We start from the raw sequence: 20,694 nt of genomic DNA, 5'->3' as shown, positions 1-20,694 counted from the left end.
TTCTGTAAAATAGTTGAGTTTACCCTGTTTGATTGAAGTAGAACAATTAGAAAATTCATTACATGCCCATTCAACATATCTCAAAAAATAGCAACCCTGCCTGTGACCTGTTTGTAGTAATAAACAATCGGGCGAATGAAAAGAAGGAGCAAAATTGGAATTCAGTTTTTCTGAGATTTTCAAAGCACATATAGGTGCAGTCGGTTTGTAAGTTCGATTTTCCCGTATATTCTGACTAGAATCGCATTTTCCAATATTTCCTAAACATAAAGTGAAAATTTACTTATCAGAAGAAATCGCATATAAAAGATACTATCCATATGCTATTGAAATGAAAACAAGTTTGATTAAAAATGAGAAAGACTAGAAAAAACATGTATTCAAAGTTATAAATGAAACATAAAAAGAATTAAAGTGAAAATGGAAAAATCTATAATACGAAGTGGAAATAAAGATGAAGTGTGAATGAAAATTGTGCACAAGTGGTGTGGCTAGCGTGGAGGAGCAGAGTAGAACTGAAAAAGGAGAAATAAGTGGTGCGGTGGAGTGAAACGAAAAGAACCGAGTAGTAATACTGCCGTGTAAAAGATAGATTTAATTTAAAAATAGGATATATATGTAGATATGTTGACGATAAAAATATAGGGCACATGTTTAAAAATTTTAATTTTTCTAAGAAGAAATCCGATTCGTTATAGTTTTGCTTCGTTGATTTCAATGCCTTTTGTCACTTGAGGAAGTACCTTCCTTAAGAAGATCTGCTGAAGAAAACATATGTACATAAACAAAGAGCAACAACAAACAATGGAGTAGTAATGTAAGCTGCATTAAAACCTTATTGTATGGAAGTGGGGAGCACAGCGCCTACATTTGCAATAATAAAACTGAACTTAAGAAGCAGAACTGCAAGGTAAAATAGTTGTGAGAACAATAAGGAGTTATTGGCAAGAAGGGTCAATGTGTGGGGTAGAATAAAGACGATCAAAGCTAAAACGACGGAGTGCGAATTATACGGTTATCTGTGCGTTGACCGGCTGACAGAGCCAGCAAATAATCGAAGACATACGTTCTATAACATATATGCGAGGAATAGATTACTGGATTACAAGCTGCGAGAGAGATTTCAATTTTGTAATTGGTAGTCTCACCATACACGTTCAAAACGGTGAGTTTAAATAAAAAAGTAAGCTTAAAACATAACATACACACTACTTCATACGACATAGACACATTCCGTATATAAATAAATTAATTGACTTCGCAGCAGCACATTCCTGTGTCATATTGTAGAATTTGCGAGCAGAATTACAGAGATAGCTTCGTACTATTCTATATGTGTATGTACATATAATAAATTGTAATATCCACTAGTGTAAAATGCATTCAAATTGAAGTTTGAAACGTTTTATGGACAACATGCTGATTTATAATTAATTTACACAGTTCGAATAATTATATTAGTTCACACAAAAATTTGATTTACACATATACCCAACTACATTCTATGTACTAAGTTGTTATTTGCGAAGTTTATCTAGTTGATTTAATATCTGATTATCAGTTGCAAAAGCAATAAACAACTTTTTAATATATATACATATACATACATACATCAACAATAAAACTCTTAAACATGGAGGTTTATGGAGGTTTGCTTAAAAACCTGCCACTTTTTGTTTTATCAAAAAGCTTACTTTCTGAACATTCTGAAAAAGTGATTCGATCTTAATATATAAGTATGTATGTTGTAACAATAATTTGAATTTTTAGTTGTTGTATTAATACAATTCCAATGTATACATACATACGCATTTAATATAATAGTAGAGATGGTGACGCCATGCTGTACTAAGTTCCACACAAATATGATAACTTGTGTATTTAAATTGTTGGGAACGCGATATCTTCGCTTAGGTGAGGTAATTTTATTATAGTTTATTGAGAAACAAAATTGTTGTGTACATACATAGTATTTACGTACATATAAGAGGTCATTCATGCGATATACGTGAAAATGAAAAATAATTGGCCTTTTATTCGAACTTTAAACTATAAATGCAATATTATTCTAGTTAGTTAGAATTATTTCGTGACTAATATCATTTTCTCTACCACCGAAATTATGCATACATATGTAAAATAAAATAAAAATATGTTTGTATACAAAAAATTATATATAAATAAGTTTGTATATATACATATATATTATATATGTTTGTAAAATTTAGCATTCGCGCATTTGCTTATGCCCCAAAAGTTTCCCGCTACGTATGCACATACGTTCTGCTGCTCATAAAACTTGTTTTGACTTCAAAAAAAGTGTAAACGATTAGCATTTTGGAATTTTCAATTTCATAGCCTCCAAACGTTGTATTAATTTCCATTTGCGTACATATGTTATACACAAGTATACAAACTTTAACGTATAGTATTTTTATTAGTATAATGTATTGTTGCTTTAAAAAATTTGATTTAAAGTTTGTTTACGATTTGAGTTTTATATGTATTTTAGTCCACATACAAACATACATTCATATGTACTTGGCGCATGATAGTTTTACTTTGGTTGGTTGGTGCCAATTTAATCAGTTAACAATTATGCTTTATACACTTAATCTTAATTTGTTTACGCGAGTGTGGAAAAACGTGCTGCAATACTTGACTTTTTGACCCCACCCATATAGTGCGCATTGTCACAATTTCCCAATATTCAAGCACTTGTTATTTATACGATTTTTATTGTTATTGCCGTTATTCTGCCGTTTTTTTTTCATAAATACTGTCCTCATTTTGTAAGAGCCTGTTACAAAGCACTCCATTGAAAAAAAAATGTTACATATGTACATACATACAGAATTAATATATTTTACTTGTTCTGCCAAAGTAAACTTCTTATTTATGTTCAATATTATTTGATAAATTCTAAAACTCACATATATATTAGTGTCGAAGAAATTGCCTTTCTTCTTATCTTACAATTGCAGGTATTTGTCAGTTAATGTTAGTATTTAAACTGTATAGTCAATTTTTCAGTGCTATTTAAAATAGTTCCCAGAGTTTTTTGTTCTAGCATGCATTTTTTTATTTATTTTTATTTTTTTCTTTAATTTTTTTTTAATTATTGTTTTTTTTTTTTGCTACCTCCTTAAAAAGTAGCACTACTTATGACATTAATTTTCTTTTTTATTTTCGTTTATAAAATTATTAACTAATAAAGAAGTTTGTGTGTGTGTATGTGTATTCACATCCCGCATATTTCGAACATGTGTGCAATTTGTCTGCTTTGTATTTCACTTTCAATTTGCTTTGCGCTTTAATGTTATTGTTGTTGCTTATATTATTCCATCAAGAATTCCGCCTTAATAGCTTTTGATGTCTTTAATTTGGATTTATTCCAAATGCCGCAATTCCAGCGCTTGTACATACACTTGATCACTACAACTGTTTTTTATTTTGGTTTTATTATTTTAAATCAGAAGAATTCCAGCGGCGAATAAAATCAAAAAGAATTACATAAAAAACAAAAACACATAGTTCGAAATGACTTTGAAGAGCCACTAAGAGTACAGTTGATTTTAGAAAAAAAAAAATAAATTTTTGCAAAAGAAAGTACATAATACGCTTGAAAGACATTTTATTTTCATGAAAGTCTTGTTCTTGTTGAACATAGCTTAACTTGTTTTTTTGCAACTGCATAAAGCGTTCAGAGCTCAGAGAATAGATTGAAAGTCAATGTACGGTGATAGAACGGAGTGAAGTCATTAGTTTGGTAATATTCTTTGAATAATGCGTTAACCCTCAACTTGCTTTCTTATTTGATTCAAATATAAATGCAGGCCATTCGACTTTATATCACATATCTTTATACAAAAATTAATTAAATATTCCTTTTATAAAAACTTTCTTATTTTTCCAGAATCAACGAATCACATTTCTAAATCTATGCGAATACTCCAAAGACAAAATGAAACATGCAATAATTGTCGATGATGTAATGACACGCTGAAACACAATAGAAATCTACTAAGTCGACGACCGGCCGACTGTTTGAAAAAAAAAAAAACGTTTATATAAATACTAACATACAGACGCTTAGAAGTAGAAGCGAATAAACTCAAAAGATTAGTGGATAAAATGTCAATGCTGCCATTAGCGGGCAGTGCCTCCGGTACACATCTACGTCCACTATCATTGACCGGCCCAGAGCGTGAACCTGTGCAATTTACGGTTAATTTGGTTGGCGCACCGCCCGAAGTTGAGCAGCTGGTTGAACAAATCAAAAACGTAGCCGAACAGTTTCTGTATCATTGGAAAACCTTCCCAATCGGTGAGTTTTGATACAAGTGACATACACACTCACTCACATTAGCATACATTCGCACAAATTTCACATCAAACGATGATGATCAGACTGATTAACTTTGTTACTTTGTTTTATTACGTTATGTGTTTTTTCTTTTTTACTGTTGCAATGTTGTCATCGACTTCGCAGTACTCCCGCAACCGCTATCCGCAACAACACTAGTGCTGACCGTCAACAATGCAACGAACAGCGTTAGTAACCGCAACAAAACGCGACCGATTAATTTGCGCGACCTATTTATAGCGCCGCCCTTTGATGAGTTGGATGCCGTTGCATCGGATGGCAGCGGTGAACCGCGACGCCTCACCAATTCGCAGCTGAAGTCATTGCGCGAGTCTGGGTGAGCCACTTTATCGATTTTATAATCGCTTATAAGATTGTGTTTTCCAATTTTTTGTTTTTATTTTTTTTTTTGTGTGTGTGTTTTCAATTGTGCATTTTTGTTTGTTATTGTGAAAAAGATTTGTTTTCCCATTCGTTTACATTCCCTTGGTTATTATTGCTAACAATGCGGGTCAATTTATTTTTTTTTTTATATGCGCATCTGCTAGCGCTAGAGTGCAGCAAAGCAATGCTAATTTAAAAATTTACGATATTTTATTTACGAATATTTCAAAATTTTTTTCAATCTTATTCAAATTATTTGAATTTAATTTAACATAAAATCACTGCCTAACATACAGTCATCAGGGTCAGCTCACCGCTCAGGCTTGGCTTGGCGAGATTTTCTCAAATAAATTCATTCGTAGATCTTTCGCTTTCAATTTGCTTATTTATTTTAACACTCTTCGCATTACACTCTGCTAAGAATTTTTGAAAATCCAAGCATTATTTAGAAATTGAAAAACAATTTTTAAGAATTTTATTTGTTTAATTATTTTCAATTTGTATTGAACTTAATGCTTTGTTTCCATCACAAAGGATATCACTTTGCTATTTTCATTTGATTTACAATTCTATACCCAATATCATATCATGATAATCTTTTTTCTGTATTTCTGAAACATGAACAATAATTTTTATCAAAAAAAAAATCATACCGATTTGCAAATGTTTTTGTAAAATATTCGCGAAAAGCTTGCAAAAGGATAAATACGGCAAACCGAAGAAATTAACTTTGGAACAATTGGAAACAATACGTAAAAATGGGTAAATACCGATCAAATAAATAAATTGAAAATATTCAAACATACATACGTACATGCTTACATTTTACTGTGTACATTTCTAATAATTTTTTATTTACAAAATAATAAATTTCGTTTTCAATGTTGTGTTTAATGATCTGCGTTTTAAATACCTGCGAACAAACTATGTATGTTTACACATACATATACATATACAAATCTACATACATATATGGCATGTGTATGATACTAAATATATGTACATACATATATGACCACACGATTTGAATGTGAACTCACGTTATACATACAATTCCCCATTCGTATGTGTTTATATGAAAATGAATTTAAATTAATTCCATGTTGAAACACTGATATTTATGGACATCCTCGAAGATCAAGTTGTTTTAGATTGATGAGCGCATGTTTTGAACCATTATATTTTATAAGCATATATTATTCACCATTTCTTGTCATAATTTGGATACGAGCTGTTTAATCCGTGCTTCGTACTCCTTAAACTAACTTTAAAATATAAATTTGTTAACATCATCAAACCTATTTTTATAGGAACTGTCTATTTTATTTTTAGCACTCATCGGTTTAGGGGTTGATATCACTTTAGACAATAAGAATCTACTAAGCGAATGAAAGAAAGCAAATCATTCAATCATATCGAATTTAGAAATTTTGTTTTGTTTCTGGTAACAAAACTCTTGAGAGTTCATTAATCCTATACTCTTTTCTGATACTAAAATCTTAATACTTTTAATGTAATTATTGTAAAGTCAAATTTTCTGCATATATTGTGACGAAAAAAATTGTTATAAAAAGAATATAAAACAAGTAAGGAAGGGCTAAGTTCGGGTGTAACCGAACATTTTATACTCTCGCAATTTATTTAATTTCATTAATATAACACACTATTTGACCCACATATTCATCTATCTATGGTATAAAGTCCATGACGGAGACATATTATTAAAAGAAAGATTTTCCCTCCGAACTTCTTCAAAATATCTGAGAGACTTACCTATATTTTCGGTAAAAAAAAATTAGAAGCACTGAGGTCTTATGTTCGATGTATGGTTTCTTGAAAATTTATGGTCCGATTTTCGTCTATTTTTAGAAGGGCAATGCCACACTATAAGTGCAGTATTTATGCAAAGTTCTATTCCGATATATTCATACTGTATGTAATACATGTGTGTGTATGTATACATGTAAAGTTAACGATTCAGATCTACTTCAAAGTTCTGGTATGTAGGAAGTAGGCGTGGTTATGAACCGATTTGGCCTATTTACACAACATATTATTGGGATGCAAGGAAAATATTACAAACCGAATTTCATTGAAATTGGTCGAGTAGTTTCGGAGATATGGTTTTTGACCCATAAGTGGGCTCATTTAAAGTTTTGTATACCATTTTGAGTGCACCTTCTTTATAATGGAATTTAAGGTTTCTGGTGGTTTTCCTTACTGAATTAAAGCATTTTTAGTAGTTTTCAACGTAACCTTTGTATGGGAGGTGGGCGTGGTTATAATCCTATTTCCTCAATTTTTGAACTATATAAGGATATGCCTGAGAAAAACGACTTTCGTTGATATAGCTTGAGCAGTTTGCGAGATATATACAAAAAAATAAGCAGGGGCGGGGGCACGCCCATTTTCCCAAAAAAATTACATCCAAATAGGCCCCTTCCTAGAGCAATCCTTTGTTCCAAATTTCACCTTCTTATGGTGCCAGGGAACACGTGTTCCAAGTTTCATTAAGATCTCTTAATTTTTACTCAAGTTACAGTTTGCACGGACAGACAGACATCCGGATTTAAACTTTACTCGTCACCCTGATCACTTTTGTATATATAACCCTATATCTAACTCGTTTAGTTTTAGGACTTACAAACAACCGTTATGTGGACAAAACTATAATACTCTCCTAGCAACTTTTGTTGCGAGAGTATAAAAATCATTCGTTCATTAACTAGATAATGTTATTCCAAAGATTTATAAGACAATAAATTTTTTTGTTTCAAATATTGAAATATTGAAACCCACCCTTAAACCTACATTTTAAATGCATAATATAATTCTATTGCTATTTTATATTTTTTATATGTTATAATAAATGCTTCCAGACCACAAACTCAGTTACTCGTTTTTTTATAAAAAATCTAATCAAATCGAATACTTTCGTTATAAATAAGCTAATGCAAATATATTTGGATAGATTTATAGCTAAACATGTTCGAATACCCTTTTCGAAAGTTTCGATTATAATTTCTCCAAATTCACATAAACGCATTATTCCGTTTTCCTTTTCTAACATTAAGTTAAATATTAAAAAAAAAAAACCACAGTAATCCAAGAAACAACTCTAATCGGCTAATCATGCTCACCCACTTGCTCAGCTCCTTTACACGCGCTTGACATTTCTGTGCTGAGGCTTTACGCATTCGCGGCACGCATTTCTTCTTAAATTAATACGCGTACAAACCTGCACAACGAAATAAGAAAACAAAAGTAAAAGCAACTAAAACGCAATTTCCTTTTTATGTTCAAAGCATTACTAGGAGCTGCGCAACCACAAAGCAATTAGTTTGTCAGCATGTCCAAGCACATTTTACATTGAAGCGCCGCTACTGCTATATTACGCCCATAAACTCCATACTTTAGAAGCGCACTTCTCCGGAACTGATTTGTTTTATTGATTTCCACATACTGCTCTTCCCCGCTCTTCTTCCGCTTTACATTTATTCTAATTTATTTTCTCTACTCTTTGACGCAGTGAATTCGATGTACCCAGCCTGCACTTCCCCGGCCAGGTGCACAAGTGGCGGCTGTCGCAGCTGCTGCAGAAGGGCACATTGCGCGCGCATGACTCCTTCCTCAGCGACTTGGCGCTGGTCGCGCGTTTTATTGTTGTGACTGCGCGTGTGCGCATTTTCGGACACTTTTTTTCAGTAGTACACGCCGCACAGGCGCTTCTCGATGGCGTCATCAAGCTGGTCGATATGTTAATCGGTAAGTGAATTTTTAAACAAAATAATTAAGGAAATTTAAAAAATATAATTTTTGTTTTATTTTGTAGGGGTGCCGGCATTACTTGCCCATAACTTGGATTATAAAATTAAGGAAGAACGCTGCCGTTTTCTAATCGCGGAGCTTGTGTGTCGCGTAAGTGCAGAGATTTCGTGGAAATTACCATTGTCCCTTTTTAAGCAAATTCGTTCCTTATTTCCATTTCAGCCCGAATTTGAGGACTGTCTGGATGGGCTGTGTTCGTACGTGCGTAAAATGCTGCGCCGCGCTACAATGGAAAAATTTGATTTCAATAGCTGTGAAGTGACGCAACCGGTACCGTATCTATTTCTCACACCCAAGGGTCAAGAGATTGATTTGCGTCTGTTCTGCCGTGACGTCATGCGCAAAGCATTGCCGGTGCTGATCGGCATATTGGAGCGTGAGACACGCGGCTGGTTCCTCCACTTTCGCGAGCGGCTCATCGCCGAGCTGCGCGCCAAGAAGCTCAGTGACAGGGAAATCGAGGAGGTGAGCAGGCAGTATATTTTATTTTCATGCGAAGATTAATGCTACAAACAATTTGCAGGAAGTAAATGAGGCCGTTATGAAGGAATACTTACAACGTGTCTACTCCTCCATACTGTCGAACCCCAAACTGGCCGAGCTAGGAGATGGCATTCCTGAATTACTAGTTCAACAGGCACAGTCCGTTGTGTTTATGTACAAGGCGATGGATAAAGTGCAGAAGGACATTAAGCGCACTCGTGAGGATCATCAGAAATGTCTTGCCAACGATCATTCGGTTTTGTCGCGAGTCGCACCTTGGCTGCGTTCGAAATTGCGCACAGCCGAAGAGAGCAAACTCAGTAAATCTGCATGGTCGGCACATGAGGAGGCGTTGAAAATGTGCACTAAGCATAATTTACACCAAACTGCCTATTTTCTTAGTCGGGACTTGGCATTCATGAAGGAACGCGAACCAGTTTTACTCAAAGAGCTTAAGAATGCGAAAACTCCGACGCGCAGCTTCCAATGGGCCTGCCGCATATGGTCGCCGAGTGCTTGGATAATACGACGCAACTTTCAAGGCCAATCAGATGTGATACCAACAGTGATCAGTCAGCAGGCAACCTCTATCGTAACGCCGCGCTCTGATCCCAGTCAACCAGTGTTCTTGGTGGAGAAGGAGATCATACGCACAACCAGCACGCGCTGGCCACTTTGGCGGCTGTTAAATTTGTTGCAGCGCACATGGTGTTGGACATGGAACATGATGTTTCTGCTCGGCATACTGGTGCCCTGGTGTAGCCCCCTGGGGTTGCGTGCGCTCTTCTGTGTAAAGCCGTTCATGCCGGACCTGGAGCTGTCGCAGATCAATGGCACTCTGTTTCCGCGCAAGACCAGCATTACGCAGACGATGGCTTCGCGTTTGATCGAACTTTGGCGACACATATCAAAGTCACGGACGCACTTCGAAACGGAACCGGACACTGGTGAGTTCACACAATTCCAAGTTGCGTTAGTTGAAATGAAATTGGTTTCTATTACACTACTTTGCAGGGTTTATTGGAAAAGGATTGACACGCAACTTAAATCGGGTTTGGAATTATTTCTTTAAGGGTTTTCTCGGCACCCTCATCATACTCTTCGCATTTCCGTTGATATGCTTAGCCACCAGTTTTCTCAGTATTGCATTGGCGCTGACCGCGCCGCTGTGGATTCCTATATTTACAGTGCTTTTGCATCTCTATATGATACTCGTATATGATTTAGACTGTCCGGACAACACACGCAATCGTTACTGTATACTCTTGGAGGCTGTAATTTGGAACGTTATTATACAAGGCCTTATACAACCGATTGCAGCTGTTCTGGTCGCAACGTTTTGCTGTCCGCTGGCATCGAGCATAATTTTAGTCGGTAAGCGTCGTTCACACCGCTTCGAATTCAAATAATTTTTCTTATAATTTCATAATTTGCTTCTCTTAATTAGTTGGAGTGGCCCGCTACTCGCTCCGTCTTCTATGGGATTCCGTGATGTTTCATTTGTTCATAAAAAAATGCGGTCGTGTGCCGGCTTCCGATAGCCTTGCTGTAAAACGTATAGCTGGTCCGGGTCTAGCACTCGACTACTATTTTATTATTAAACCCGAACAAGCTTTGGCTGCGTTTGAGGCGAAAATGGAGTTGGACGAACTTCAGGCATATCAGCACGCCATGGAGCGCATCATACTACAGCCGCAAAAGGATTTCAGCCAATTCGTAGAAGCCTGCTTTGGTCCATTCTCAGCACAGCTGGCGAAGACCGGGCCGTATATGACACTGGACCGCGAAGCACATGATCTGATGAGCACCCTACACGAGAAGTTGGAAAAGCGGAGACGAGAACTACAAACCTCGCTGATTACTCAGGTGAAGACCCGCATAAAATTAAATACCAAAGAGTTAAAGGTTAGTATGATTTTTTTTTTAATATTCGCCTCTTTTCTGAAGTAAAGCATTTGATGTTCTTGTAGATTGCTATACAACTGGCCGCCCATATATTAGAGAAATGCTATCCGTCACATGTTATTGCCAGGCTGTCCATTAGTGAAGATGACTTTTGGGATAATAAGGTAGTACATCGCAATTGGAAATTTTTCAGCATAACGGTATATTCACGTTGTTTTTGGTTTCATTTCCATCCTTAGGGCCTCAGCGTTAACGATTGGCCCGGTCTGGCCGGACTTATGTATACCGAAATATTTAGCTTAGATTTTCTAACGCCATTGACTGAGAACGATACACATTTTAAACTAGAACCGCATCCCTCGCTTGACTTAACACGTTACACAGAAATGGTACAAAACGCTACCGATGTGATAGGCTCCAAAGGTTTGGATTTGTTGGGTAACGTGTATGCGCCGCGCGGTAATGTGCAAGTGCATTTGCCATTCCTCGAAGTGACAGCCTTCAATCCGCGTTCACGAATTACGCTCAACTTCAGGAAGCCAGAGAAAAGGTGAGTCTGAATGAAATTTTCAATGAATAGTAATTAAAATTACAAATAAATAATGTCATGTCAACAGAGACATGTCCGTCGGCTTAACGACGCCACGCGTTCGCGCACACCGTTCGCAAAACACGAAAGCGCCAGAGCCACTGAAACCTTGGCGTCCATGGAAAAAGAAAACGGATGAGAAGAGCGTCGCGGAGAAGTTGCTTATACCGTTACCTGTGCCGCATCCCGTGCACATTGCTATCGCCATACACAATCGTGACACTGAGAACCCGATACCGCTCGACTCGGAACTCGTCTGGGAGATACTCAAGTCAATCGAGGATTGTCAAGGCGGTGATGTGATGGTGAGAAACGCTCATCCCATTTTGCAAATTATACTAATTCACTTGATATTTCTATTGTTCTAGGCTGTGCAATCAGTTGCGCGCTATCGCGGCGTTGTAACAGAATCTAGCAACGACTCGTTAGCCACCAGCAGCAGCATTGGCAGCACACGCGATTCCGGTTCCGGCTCAGGCATCGTAGGCAACGGCACCGAAACATTGCCCTGTGTTAACCGCGAGGTGAGCCATTCTCACATGCGCACAAATCAATGTACAAGCAAGTTCACATTTTTTGTCATTTAATAGGTTTGCACGCAGGTCAAAGTGTCCGAGGAGCCTGTACAAACGTCCGGCTTCCATTGGACGCTTAGCAACTGGGGTGCCGCGCAAACGGCGCGCCGGCGCACCAATTCGAATGTACGCGTCGACTTGGCGAGTCCCGAAGATATATCACTGGACACGGACAGTTCGCGCGCCGTCTTCAACGCATACGGCACAACGGTTTAAGACAACCGAACAGTGAATGTGGCTGAATGCATGCGTGAAGCAGATAATAAATAAGCATGGTTTTTAATTTAAATATAAATGGCAAGTATTTTATATGAAGCATATGAATGCGCGTCAATGAGTGGATTTTGTATGTGAAGTGGCAGCGGCATGATGGCGTTCATACAACGAATGTTTGTCAGCAAACGAACTGAGGCGTATACGCGCAATTCTAAAAGTATAAACATACATACTCACACATATACATTCATATGACCATGAGCATACTCGTACATTTCATATACTTTCATTCATATATAGTCTATATACTAGCTTACATACATAGCATTGATATGAAGAAAGGATTCATAGTAGTTATATACATACATACACAGGCATATATATTTGTAAAACATACTACATACTTAAATATATATAAATTTACAATGTGCATCTTGCATCGTGCATACAAATCGCTGTACTGTATGGCTATTTGAATATGCAACCATATAAGGCATCTAGTCGTGCGAACAAAAAGGAAATATTCAGTGAGCCACCTAAAAGCATTCATTGACACTGGTTAGTGGTGGCAACAATATCATGTTTTTTTTTCTTTTATTTAAATAACTTGTTTTCGTTTTGCTTACTTCATATACCTTCATCCAATTTAGCAAATTCAGTATAGATATTATATAAAACAAGTGCCCCATAGTTCACGAAATGTTTTTTTTTTACGTTTTTTCCTTTATACACCCTAATGGTAATGAAAACTCATTTTCTATTATATATTGTTACTATTTAACACACATATTTACTCAGATCGAACTCGAATAACGCACTTAAGTTACGTAATTTTCTAACATAATTTATAATTTTATTAGAAGTCTCTTCTATAGTTTTAGAATATTTCGAATAACGTTTCAAAGCCATGTAAACAAAATGCCGTTAGAACTCTACCAATTATTTACAAATATTTTTTTGTATTTATTTATCCACCGCTTTTTGGTTTTATTTTAGTATACCGCAAGAGATTTTTTTGCGAATAAATGGTCTCGTTTTATGAATTACGCCTTTTGAAGTAAAGAGCATTCAGTTTTTTACCACATTTTAGATTTTTATCTTGCACTATCTTTTTTTGTGAGCACATTCAATATTCATTTACATATGTATATGTATTCATTGGGAATACTTCGATGAAACGTCATCGCAACAATCAGAAATACAAAATATACAACATTTTGCTAACTAGTTATGTGTATTACAGACGAAATATAAGAAAGCTGAGAAATCTATTATCTAGCCGTAGTCAAAACGCCCTTATAAGAACGCAACCAAAAATTTAAATGAGATTTACATTTTAAGTAGCAACAAAACTAACAAAATAATGTTAATTCTATTTTAAAATGTCAATACGAATTCTATGTACGAATATATTATATATACATAAATGCAATTTGGAAACAAATGAAAAACAAACCAGAAATAATAATACATAATTATGAAAGTCAAAAGATGTTGATCAATAGAGAATAAAATATAAGTAATATTACATTTACAATTTATATACAAGCGAAGAATAGTTATACAAATATTATACATAATACAAATATGAATAGGTATTTACATATAACTATACTACTCCTATCCTTCCCGGTCTGCGCCTGTCATCCAGCTTTGCACTCATTTCAGCGGTCTCCAAGCCACCTGAACCACGCGTTGTGGTAATAAAAAGAAATCAACTTAGCTGCGTACAAAACTAAATATGCTGGCTACCACGAAACATTGAATCAACTGCAGCTGCATATTCGTATGCGAAATATAGTTTAAGTGACATTTTTTGCAATTGATATTTATGTATAATTAACGAAAATATGCTAATTATATTTATATATATATATATGTATATGTATGTCTGTTGTTAGCAGCAAAACCAAAATGTACGAAAAGAATAGTTAATATGTGTGCATGCACATTCGATCGTTGGCTAAATATTATGCATAAATTATAATTATTGGAAAAGAAAGGCACACAAAGCACACCACATATTACAACAACACGAACAAACAAAAACACTTGCTTAAAACATCTTGATTAACGGGGAACACAAACTTAGTTACAAGATTATACAGCTGCCCATCAGCGCCATTATTATATATATATTATTGCCAATTTGTTATTATTATATATGTACATTATAGTTCAAAACGCATTCAATTGTATTATATCAACAAATTCCCACGAAAAGATTCCGTACAGCCTATTTAAAACAAACCTATGTATTATGTACAAGTATTTTATTGATACAAGCAACTGACCTTGCCATATTTGTATCTTTTTTTATAATTTAGCATATTTCTTGTTCGCACCAAATAAGAAATGCGAATTTGCAATTATTAATTAAATGTTCATAATTTCACATTCACTTTTCACATACCTGAGTACAATGCAGCCAACACCAACGTACACACACACACACACACAAACGAGCATAAAAATTAATTGACAAATATTTCCAAACCAATTTATCCAGTGTTACCTTTAATATTTTTTTATATATTAGATTGTATATTAAATTCATTTTTGTTTTTGTAAATAATTTACAAATACTACTATTATGATTTGTATTTACCATACATACACATGTACATCAAAATAAATCACATTATATACATACATACATACATATACGAAACACATTAAATTAAACATACATTTACATTTAAGTGCATAATGACGAAGTATAAATATATTATTATTGCAAAGAGAACAAAATATTGATACAAATTTAACTATTATAGCGATTTGCATTAATGTAAAGCAGCTGATTTAATTGTGAAATGGAGACGATTTCTAATAAATTGTAGTGTTATGAATATAATGTTGCAAACAATACCAAATGTTTAGTGCTTTTATTTACGCAAAACAACAAAAGTCAAATAGGCCTACAGAATACATATAAATATTTGACGTAGAAACCGCTTAGGCGATTATAGCCGAAGCCAACAGAGCGCGCCTTTCATCCCTCCGTTTTGCAAATTGGCGCGATATGGAAATTCAAAGTGTGGCCCGATCGCTCTCCACCTGGTCTTTCCAACGGAGTGGAGGCCTTCCTCATCCACGACTTCCATCGGCGCGTACTGCAACGGACACTTTTAAAGCTGTTGTGTTTTCGTACATTCAAACAACATTACCTAGGCAGCGTAGCCGCTGTCTTTTTATCCGCTGAACTATGTACAGTCAGTGTCATATTTCATCGTACGGTACTTAAAAATGAAAATTTCCGTTTTTAATCTACTCAAATGAAAAAAGTTCTTCTATAGATAAAAGAAGGCTTGGAAATAGTATAATTTATATGCAAATTGATTGAATAAAAATGATAAATTAAAAAAGCTTAAACTGAACAAATTTTTTGCGTCATATTTTATCGTACGTTACACATTTATGTAATCAATATCTTTACTATTATGTTATACGCGATACATTTGTTTAGAAACTTAAAATATAGTAGTTTGTGGGTCTTTCATTCTATTTAGCATCGAAGAGATGAGTGTAGCTGTAAAAGTAGTCGGTATTTTGTTCCACTCTTCTATTAAGCCCTTTTTTGAAGTGACTCATACGGAATTGTATGTTTTTAAAGATTCTTTTTCATATAATCGCTTAAGTATTCAATGGGATTGAGATCCGGACCTTGTGGAGAGGTGTGAAGCTGTTTCGCGTATTATATAGCATTCATTCGCGAACCAAATATGCAGTATGCTTTGGGTCGTTGTGTTGTTTTAAAACATAAGCATCAGTTAAGCCCATTTTTTCAACTGACTGCTTTAAATTTTGCTTCAAAATTTCTGAATATTGTTCATTATAAATTTTTCTTCTAATAAAGATCAGCTTTCCAACTCCAGAAACTATCATGCATCCCCTAACAATCAAGTTTCTTATACCATATTTAACAGTACTTCGCAAATTTTTAGTAAGAAGCGTTGTGTCCGGTTTTCACTAAACTTTTTATGGTCCATCATCGCCGAAAAGATTAAATATGCTTTCGTCTGTGAGAAGCACTGTGTGTCAAATGTCAATACCCTTCTTCAAGTGCTGATTTGCGAAAGTTATACGTTTTCGACTGTTCGATTCAGATATAGGCGGTGCTCGTCGCGCTGTTGGTGACGATAATTTGAGGATAACCATTACGCCAAAATGTTTTCTCAATTGTATACTTGCTCAACCATATTTCCGAAGCTGTTTCCACTTCACTAGATATTTCTGAACAGCTCACACGGCCATTTTTTTCGTGCCATATCCCTTATTATGTCCTCATTAAGTGTTCGCGCGCCTGTCGATCCATTTTTTTATTCTCCATTATTATTTTTATAAACAAATCTAGTATGTGCAGTATTGTAAACTTATATTTAGAGCTAGTTTTATCAATTTCGCTCATTGATTTTGCTTCTTTTCGTTATTATATAATAATTTCTCTAAAATCTGAGGAAGTTACATATCTTTTCTCCATTATTGTCAAAATTGGAAATAACCACTGGTCCGCTTCACAGCACGTGCTAAACTGGTTCCACTTCTATGTTGAAGCTATTTTGTTTTAAAATGATAACAAGAAACTCTTAAAAGTAAGGATAAACAATGCCGTACGATGAATTATGACCAACTTTGAACATTAGGCCAATTTTTGAGTTTTTACATTTAGTTTGCAAATAATTTTTATAACTGGAAAATGAAATATATTTTGTTTTTTATTTTGATCAGTTTATAGAAGAACTTTTTTCATTTAAATGGACTAAAAACGGAAGATTTGATTTTAGAGTGCCGTACGATGAAATATGACGCTGACTGTATGTATATCTATGGCGTCGTTTAACACGTACAACTCATCATTCCAACGTCTGCGGTATTCGCCGTTTTCTTTTTCTTCCTTACTTGTTTTACTTAAATATCATAAATAAAAACTAAAAACTTTTAATTTTTTTAAATGTTAAAGGAAATCGAAAGTATTAATTCGCGGAATTTCCTGCTTTACTTAGAAATTAAAACGCACCATTTGACATACTGACTGCTTGTCACAGGGTGACACTAGGCTAAATTGTTTTTCTTAAAAATCTTATACGAATGAACACAAAAGAGAGTAATAATAAGCAGTATGCTTAAATAAAATACAGCCGTAAATAAAAAAAAATTCGAAATTGATCACAATTGATTAAATAATTCAACAAACGCGTGATGATTTGCACTCTAATTGAACAAATAAATCCCATTATGAAAGTGGAAAAAAAAATCTATCCAATATGAAAAAAATTTATTGTGCGTCGGCCGGGAATCGAACCCGGATCAACTGCTTGGAAGGCAACTATGCTAACCATTACACCACCGACGCACCTATCACATTACTCTCTCATTTCACATTTGAGCACTGGAATACCGCTGTATGAGGAGAACAACTAAAGAACAGAGTGTTCCATATTATTTGTACTTATCACATTTTGATATATAAATACCATATATTTTAAATAACTATTAGTTTTACTAAAACAGTAAATTAAGAGAGAACTTTTTAAATAATATTATTTATAATTTTTTCTTACTCTGAGTCACACTATGTTGAAAGCATTAGCTTGGATGTGAAGTATGTTCTCTCGTTGACATAATAGTAGGTGCGTCGGTGGTGTAATGGTTAGCATAGTTGCCTTCCAAGCAGTTGATCCGGGTTCGATTCCCGGCCGACGCACATTAGATTTTTTGCTTGCACTCTTCATTTTAACTTTTTAGCAGTTGCATTACAAAAGCTGATATACTTTTAACAAAAAGTTTGTTTTTATTGTAATAATTAATATACGAATTATTTATAAACAATTAGTGGAATAAATTCTAATAAACATGGTTAGATATGATGAACATTTCAATTGCGCGCTTTATAGCCAACCACCGGATCCAGCTGCCGATCCCTTGCCACCATTACCTGACCAGGGACCCAACGACTGTGCATTGGGTACGTGATTGGTACCTGCCGTTATGGGACTGAATGCCACATCTTTGGTCAAGGTGAGATGATGTGCTGCGCCAGCATTGCCATTTCGTGTATACTGTCCCAGCTTGGAAGCTTCATATTCAGTTTTCTGTATCTCAGCCGCAGCTGCATGAGCCGATCGTTGCAATGCCGATGCGGCTTCAGCTTCACGCGCCGCTGCAATACGTTGTTGATGTGCCACGGCGGACTTTGAGGCGGCCAAACGTTGCTGCGCCAATACAACAGCTTGTGCGGCAGCTGCAGCTTCGGAGCGTTGAATAGCCGCCGCTGCCTCGGATTTTTGTGTAAGGATAGCGGCAGCCGTTTCCTTCTCCATAGCCATACGTTGCTGATTGAGTACATTCTCTTTAGCGGCCTGCATTTGTTGTTGGGCAATTAGTACATTGGCCGAAGCTTGTTTTGCGGAGGCAATCGCATTAGCCACTTCGCTGGGAGAAGGCGCCGAGCCGTGGCTGGCAGCACTGTAAGATTTGCAGAATAAATATTTAAGACTTTGATTTAATATTGATATTGCCTTACAAGCTCTTCCATGGATTCCAGCCACTAACAGCTAGTGCACCAAAACCGCCGCTGAAATGTCCATCATTGCCGCCACCACCCAACCAAGGATTAGGGCTGATAGCAACTGTGTGTCCCGACTCGCTGCCAAATCCAGTGATACTACGTCGATTCAAAGACTTCTCCGGTGTTAAGGTTTTTAGCTCGACATTCCCCTCACTAGCGCTGATGACAATGAAGCCGATGGCGTACAGCAAGAAGACGTGGGTAAACTGTGGACAATAACTTATTAAAAGCCTTGCTTGCTACGGACTTACCAAATTTTACTGACCAAGTTTTTAGTGTACATTTTCGTATTGGAATTCTTAGTTCGTTAGTTCCTGTCGTTGAGAGTAGTGAGGAAGACTAAGAGTTTTGATATTTTCAAGCTGAACGGCTGATGCAAGTGTAAGACTCAAACTGAATAATCTCTGGAATCACAAAGGCCTTTTATACAGATTTTACCAAGCTACCTACATTTCAGCCACTGGCAAAAATTAGCAGAAAAATCGCAAATCTACCAATAACTCTGTAGCCTCCAACAGCCACCATAAAGATGTCTGTGTCAAAAGGGACAACCGCAAACGGTCACGTAGAACAGTTTATTTTGTATAACTTTCGCTTTCCGGCAAGCGCTAATCAACCGCTCTCTTCTCCATGGTCTTCTGCGTTGGTTCAATACTTTAGCTAATCTTTCAAATTATTACAAAGTAAATTAAATCACCGAATTAACAGGAAAAGAAATGCTTTGATTAACTATAACTGTACAATCTTAACCGGTTCCCAACGAAGCGCGGTGTAGGCGCCAGTGGTAGCCCAATTTGCTGGAATTTCATTGAGTGCAAAGTGATGCTAGCGTACTTATTGAGATGGTTTAACCCAATAACTGAATTAAATGCAAATATATTTATATACATAAGATTATATATGCAACAGAGTACTTGGCCCACTCTCTATTAAATAACCATCTTCCGCATTGCATAACAATAAGTGTTAATACAAACCGATTTTTTGTATATTATTTGTACCGTTATAATTATTAAAATGTATGGAAAAAATATAAGAAGAGGGAATTAGGTATTATTTGCGGACTTCCTAAATTTATTTGTGTTCAATGACAAACACTAAATTGTGCTTTATTTGGCAGCCGGTAGGTCTGAAGCAGAAAATAAATTCTGAATATGGACTCAAATATGATCTCTATTAATTAGTGAGATTGGAAATTTAATTTAACACCTCGTCATACGATGTGTGTAACTACCGCCAATAGTTGATTCACAATATCCGAACTTCAAACATCTTCAGAAATATCGAGTTTCAAGCGAAACGACATTATAAGTTCAATGGTAATCTTGGATGTAATTCTTTTTAGTTACTTCACAGACATTACTTTGGACTAAGTATGTAGTCGAATAAGGTCGCATTACGTGGACCTTAAGTGCAAATCTCAGTAAAGGCATTTTGCACTTAGTGAAAAGAAATATCAAACATCGTAATTGTCACGATGAACAATGACCTTTGTTTATTCAAAACCACAGTGCCGTTATGAAAGTCGTACAAAATGCTAATTGACTCAATTAATAGGCTATCTAAAAAAAAGCTATATCTCATTAACGCTGACAGCTAAATTAATAAAACAATACAAACATTTTCTTTTCATATTTTTGACTACAATTTTATTAAAGTTTTCTATAGAATTCCGTAACTGCACATTCATTATAATTCAAAATATATGTATGTATGTGTGTTTATTACATTTTCAATAAATTTATTTAAGTCGTATAATGAATAGCATTAATAATAA

General features: G+C 35.4%; 2 protein-coding genes and 2 non-coding genes across 6 annotated transcripts; 2 read left to right on the top strand and 2 right to left on the bottom strand.

The window, feature by feature from the left end:
* Positions 1 to 149: 149 nt before the first annotated feature.
* Positions 150 to 14,786, top strand: LOC105221595 (uncharacterized). Of its 3 annotated transcripts, XM_054226040.1 has the most exons (16): positions 150 to 618; positions 681 to 1,165; positions 3,917 to 4,327; positions 4,493 to 4,703; positions 5,441 to 5,512; positions 8,280 to 8,515; positions 8,583 to 8,668; positions 8,741 to 9,043; positions 9,102 to 10,008; positions 10,076 to 10,435; positions 10,509 to 10,966; positions 11,032 to 11,130; positions 11,206 to 11,516; positions 11,584 to 11,860; positions 11,924 to 12,079; positions 12,146 to 14,786. In XM_054226040.1, exons 3-16 carry the CDS (start codon positions 4,135 to 4,137, stop codon positions 12,344 to 12,346), a joined length of 3,870 nt encoding a protein of 1,289 aa, XP_054082015.1. In that variant the 5' UTR covers positions 150 to 618; positions 681 to 1,165; positions 3,917 to 4,134; the 3' UTR covers positions 12,347 to 14,786. The 3 variants fall into 3 exon arrangements, with proteins under 3 accessions (XP_054082015.1, XP_011196994.2, XP_054082016.1); XM_054226041.1 differs by lacking the exons at positions 150 to 618; positions 681 to 1,165 and adding an exon at positions 3,628 to 3,769; XM_011198692.3 differs by lacking the exon at positions 5,441 to 5,512 and having other exon boundaries at positions 151 to 1,165.
* Positions 14,787 to 17,630: 2,844 nt separating this feature from the next.
* On the bottom strand, positions 17,631 to 17,702 carry Trnag-ucc (transfer RNA glycine (anticodon UCC)). The gene has a single exon. It is a non-coding gene; the product is annotated as a tRNA-Gly (tRNA).
* Positions 17,703 to 17,981: 279 nt separating this feature from the next.
* Trnag-ucc (transfer RNA glycine (anticodon UCC)) lies at positions 17,982 to 18,053 on the top strand. The gene has a single exon. It is a non-coding gene; the product is annotated as a tRNA-Gly (tRNA).
* Positions 18,054 to 18,117: 64 nt separating this feature from the next.
* Positions 18,118 to 19,431, bottom strand: LOC105221594 (uncharacterized). The gene is made up of 3 exons (XM_011198689.3): positions 19,183 to 19,431; positions 18,873 to 19,123; positions 18,118 to 18,814 (listed from the first exon to the last, which is right to left on the bottom strand). The coding sequence occupies exons 1-3, from the start codon at positions 19,198 to 19,200 to the stop codon at positions 18,238 to 18,240; spliced, it is 846 nt and encodes a 281-aa protein (XP_011196991.2). The 5' UTR covers positions 19,201 to 19,431; the 3' UTR covers positions 18,118 to 18,237.
* Positions 19,432 to 20,694: the final 1,263 nt, after the last annotated feature.

This window comes from Zeugodacus cucurbitae, chromosome 2 (assembly GCF_028554725.1).
Source record: "Zeugodacus cucurbitae isolate PBARC_wt_2022May chromosome 2, idZeuCucr1.2, whole genome shotgun sequence".
Taxonomy (NCBI): Eukaryota; Metazoa; Arthropoda; class Insecta; order Diptera; family Tephritidae; genus Zeugodacus; species Zeugodacus cucurbitae.
Note: the sequence above shows the minus strand (reverse complement) of the source record. Positions and strands in the feature narration are given on the sequence as shown.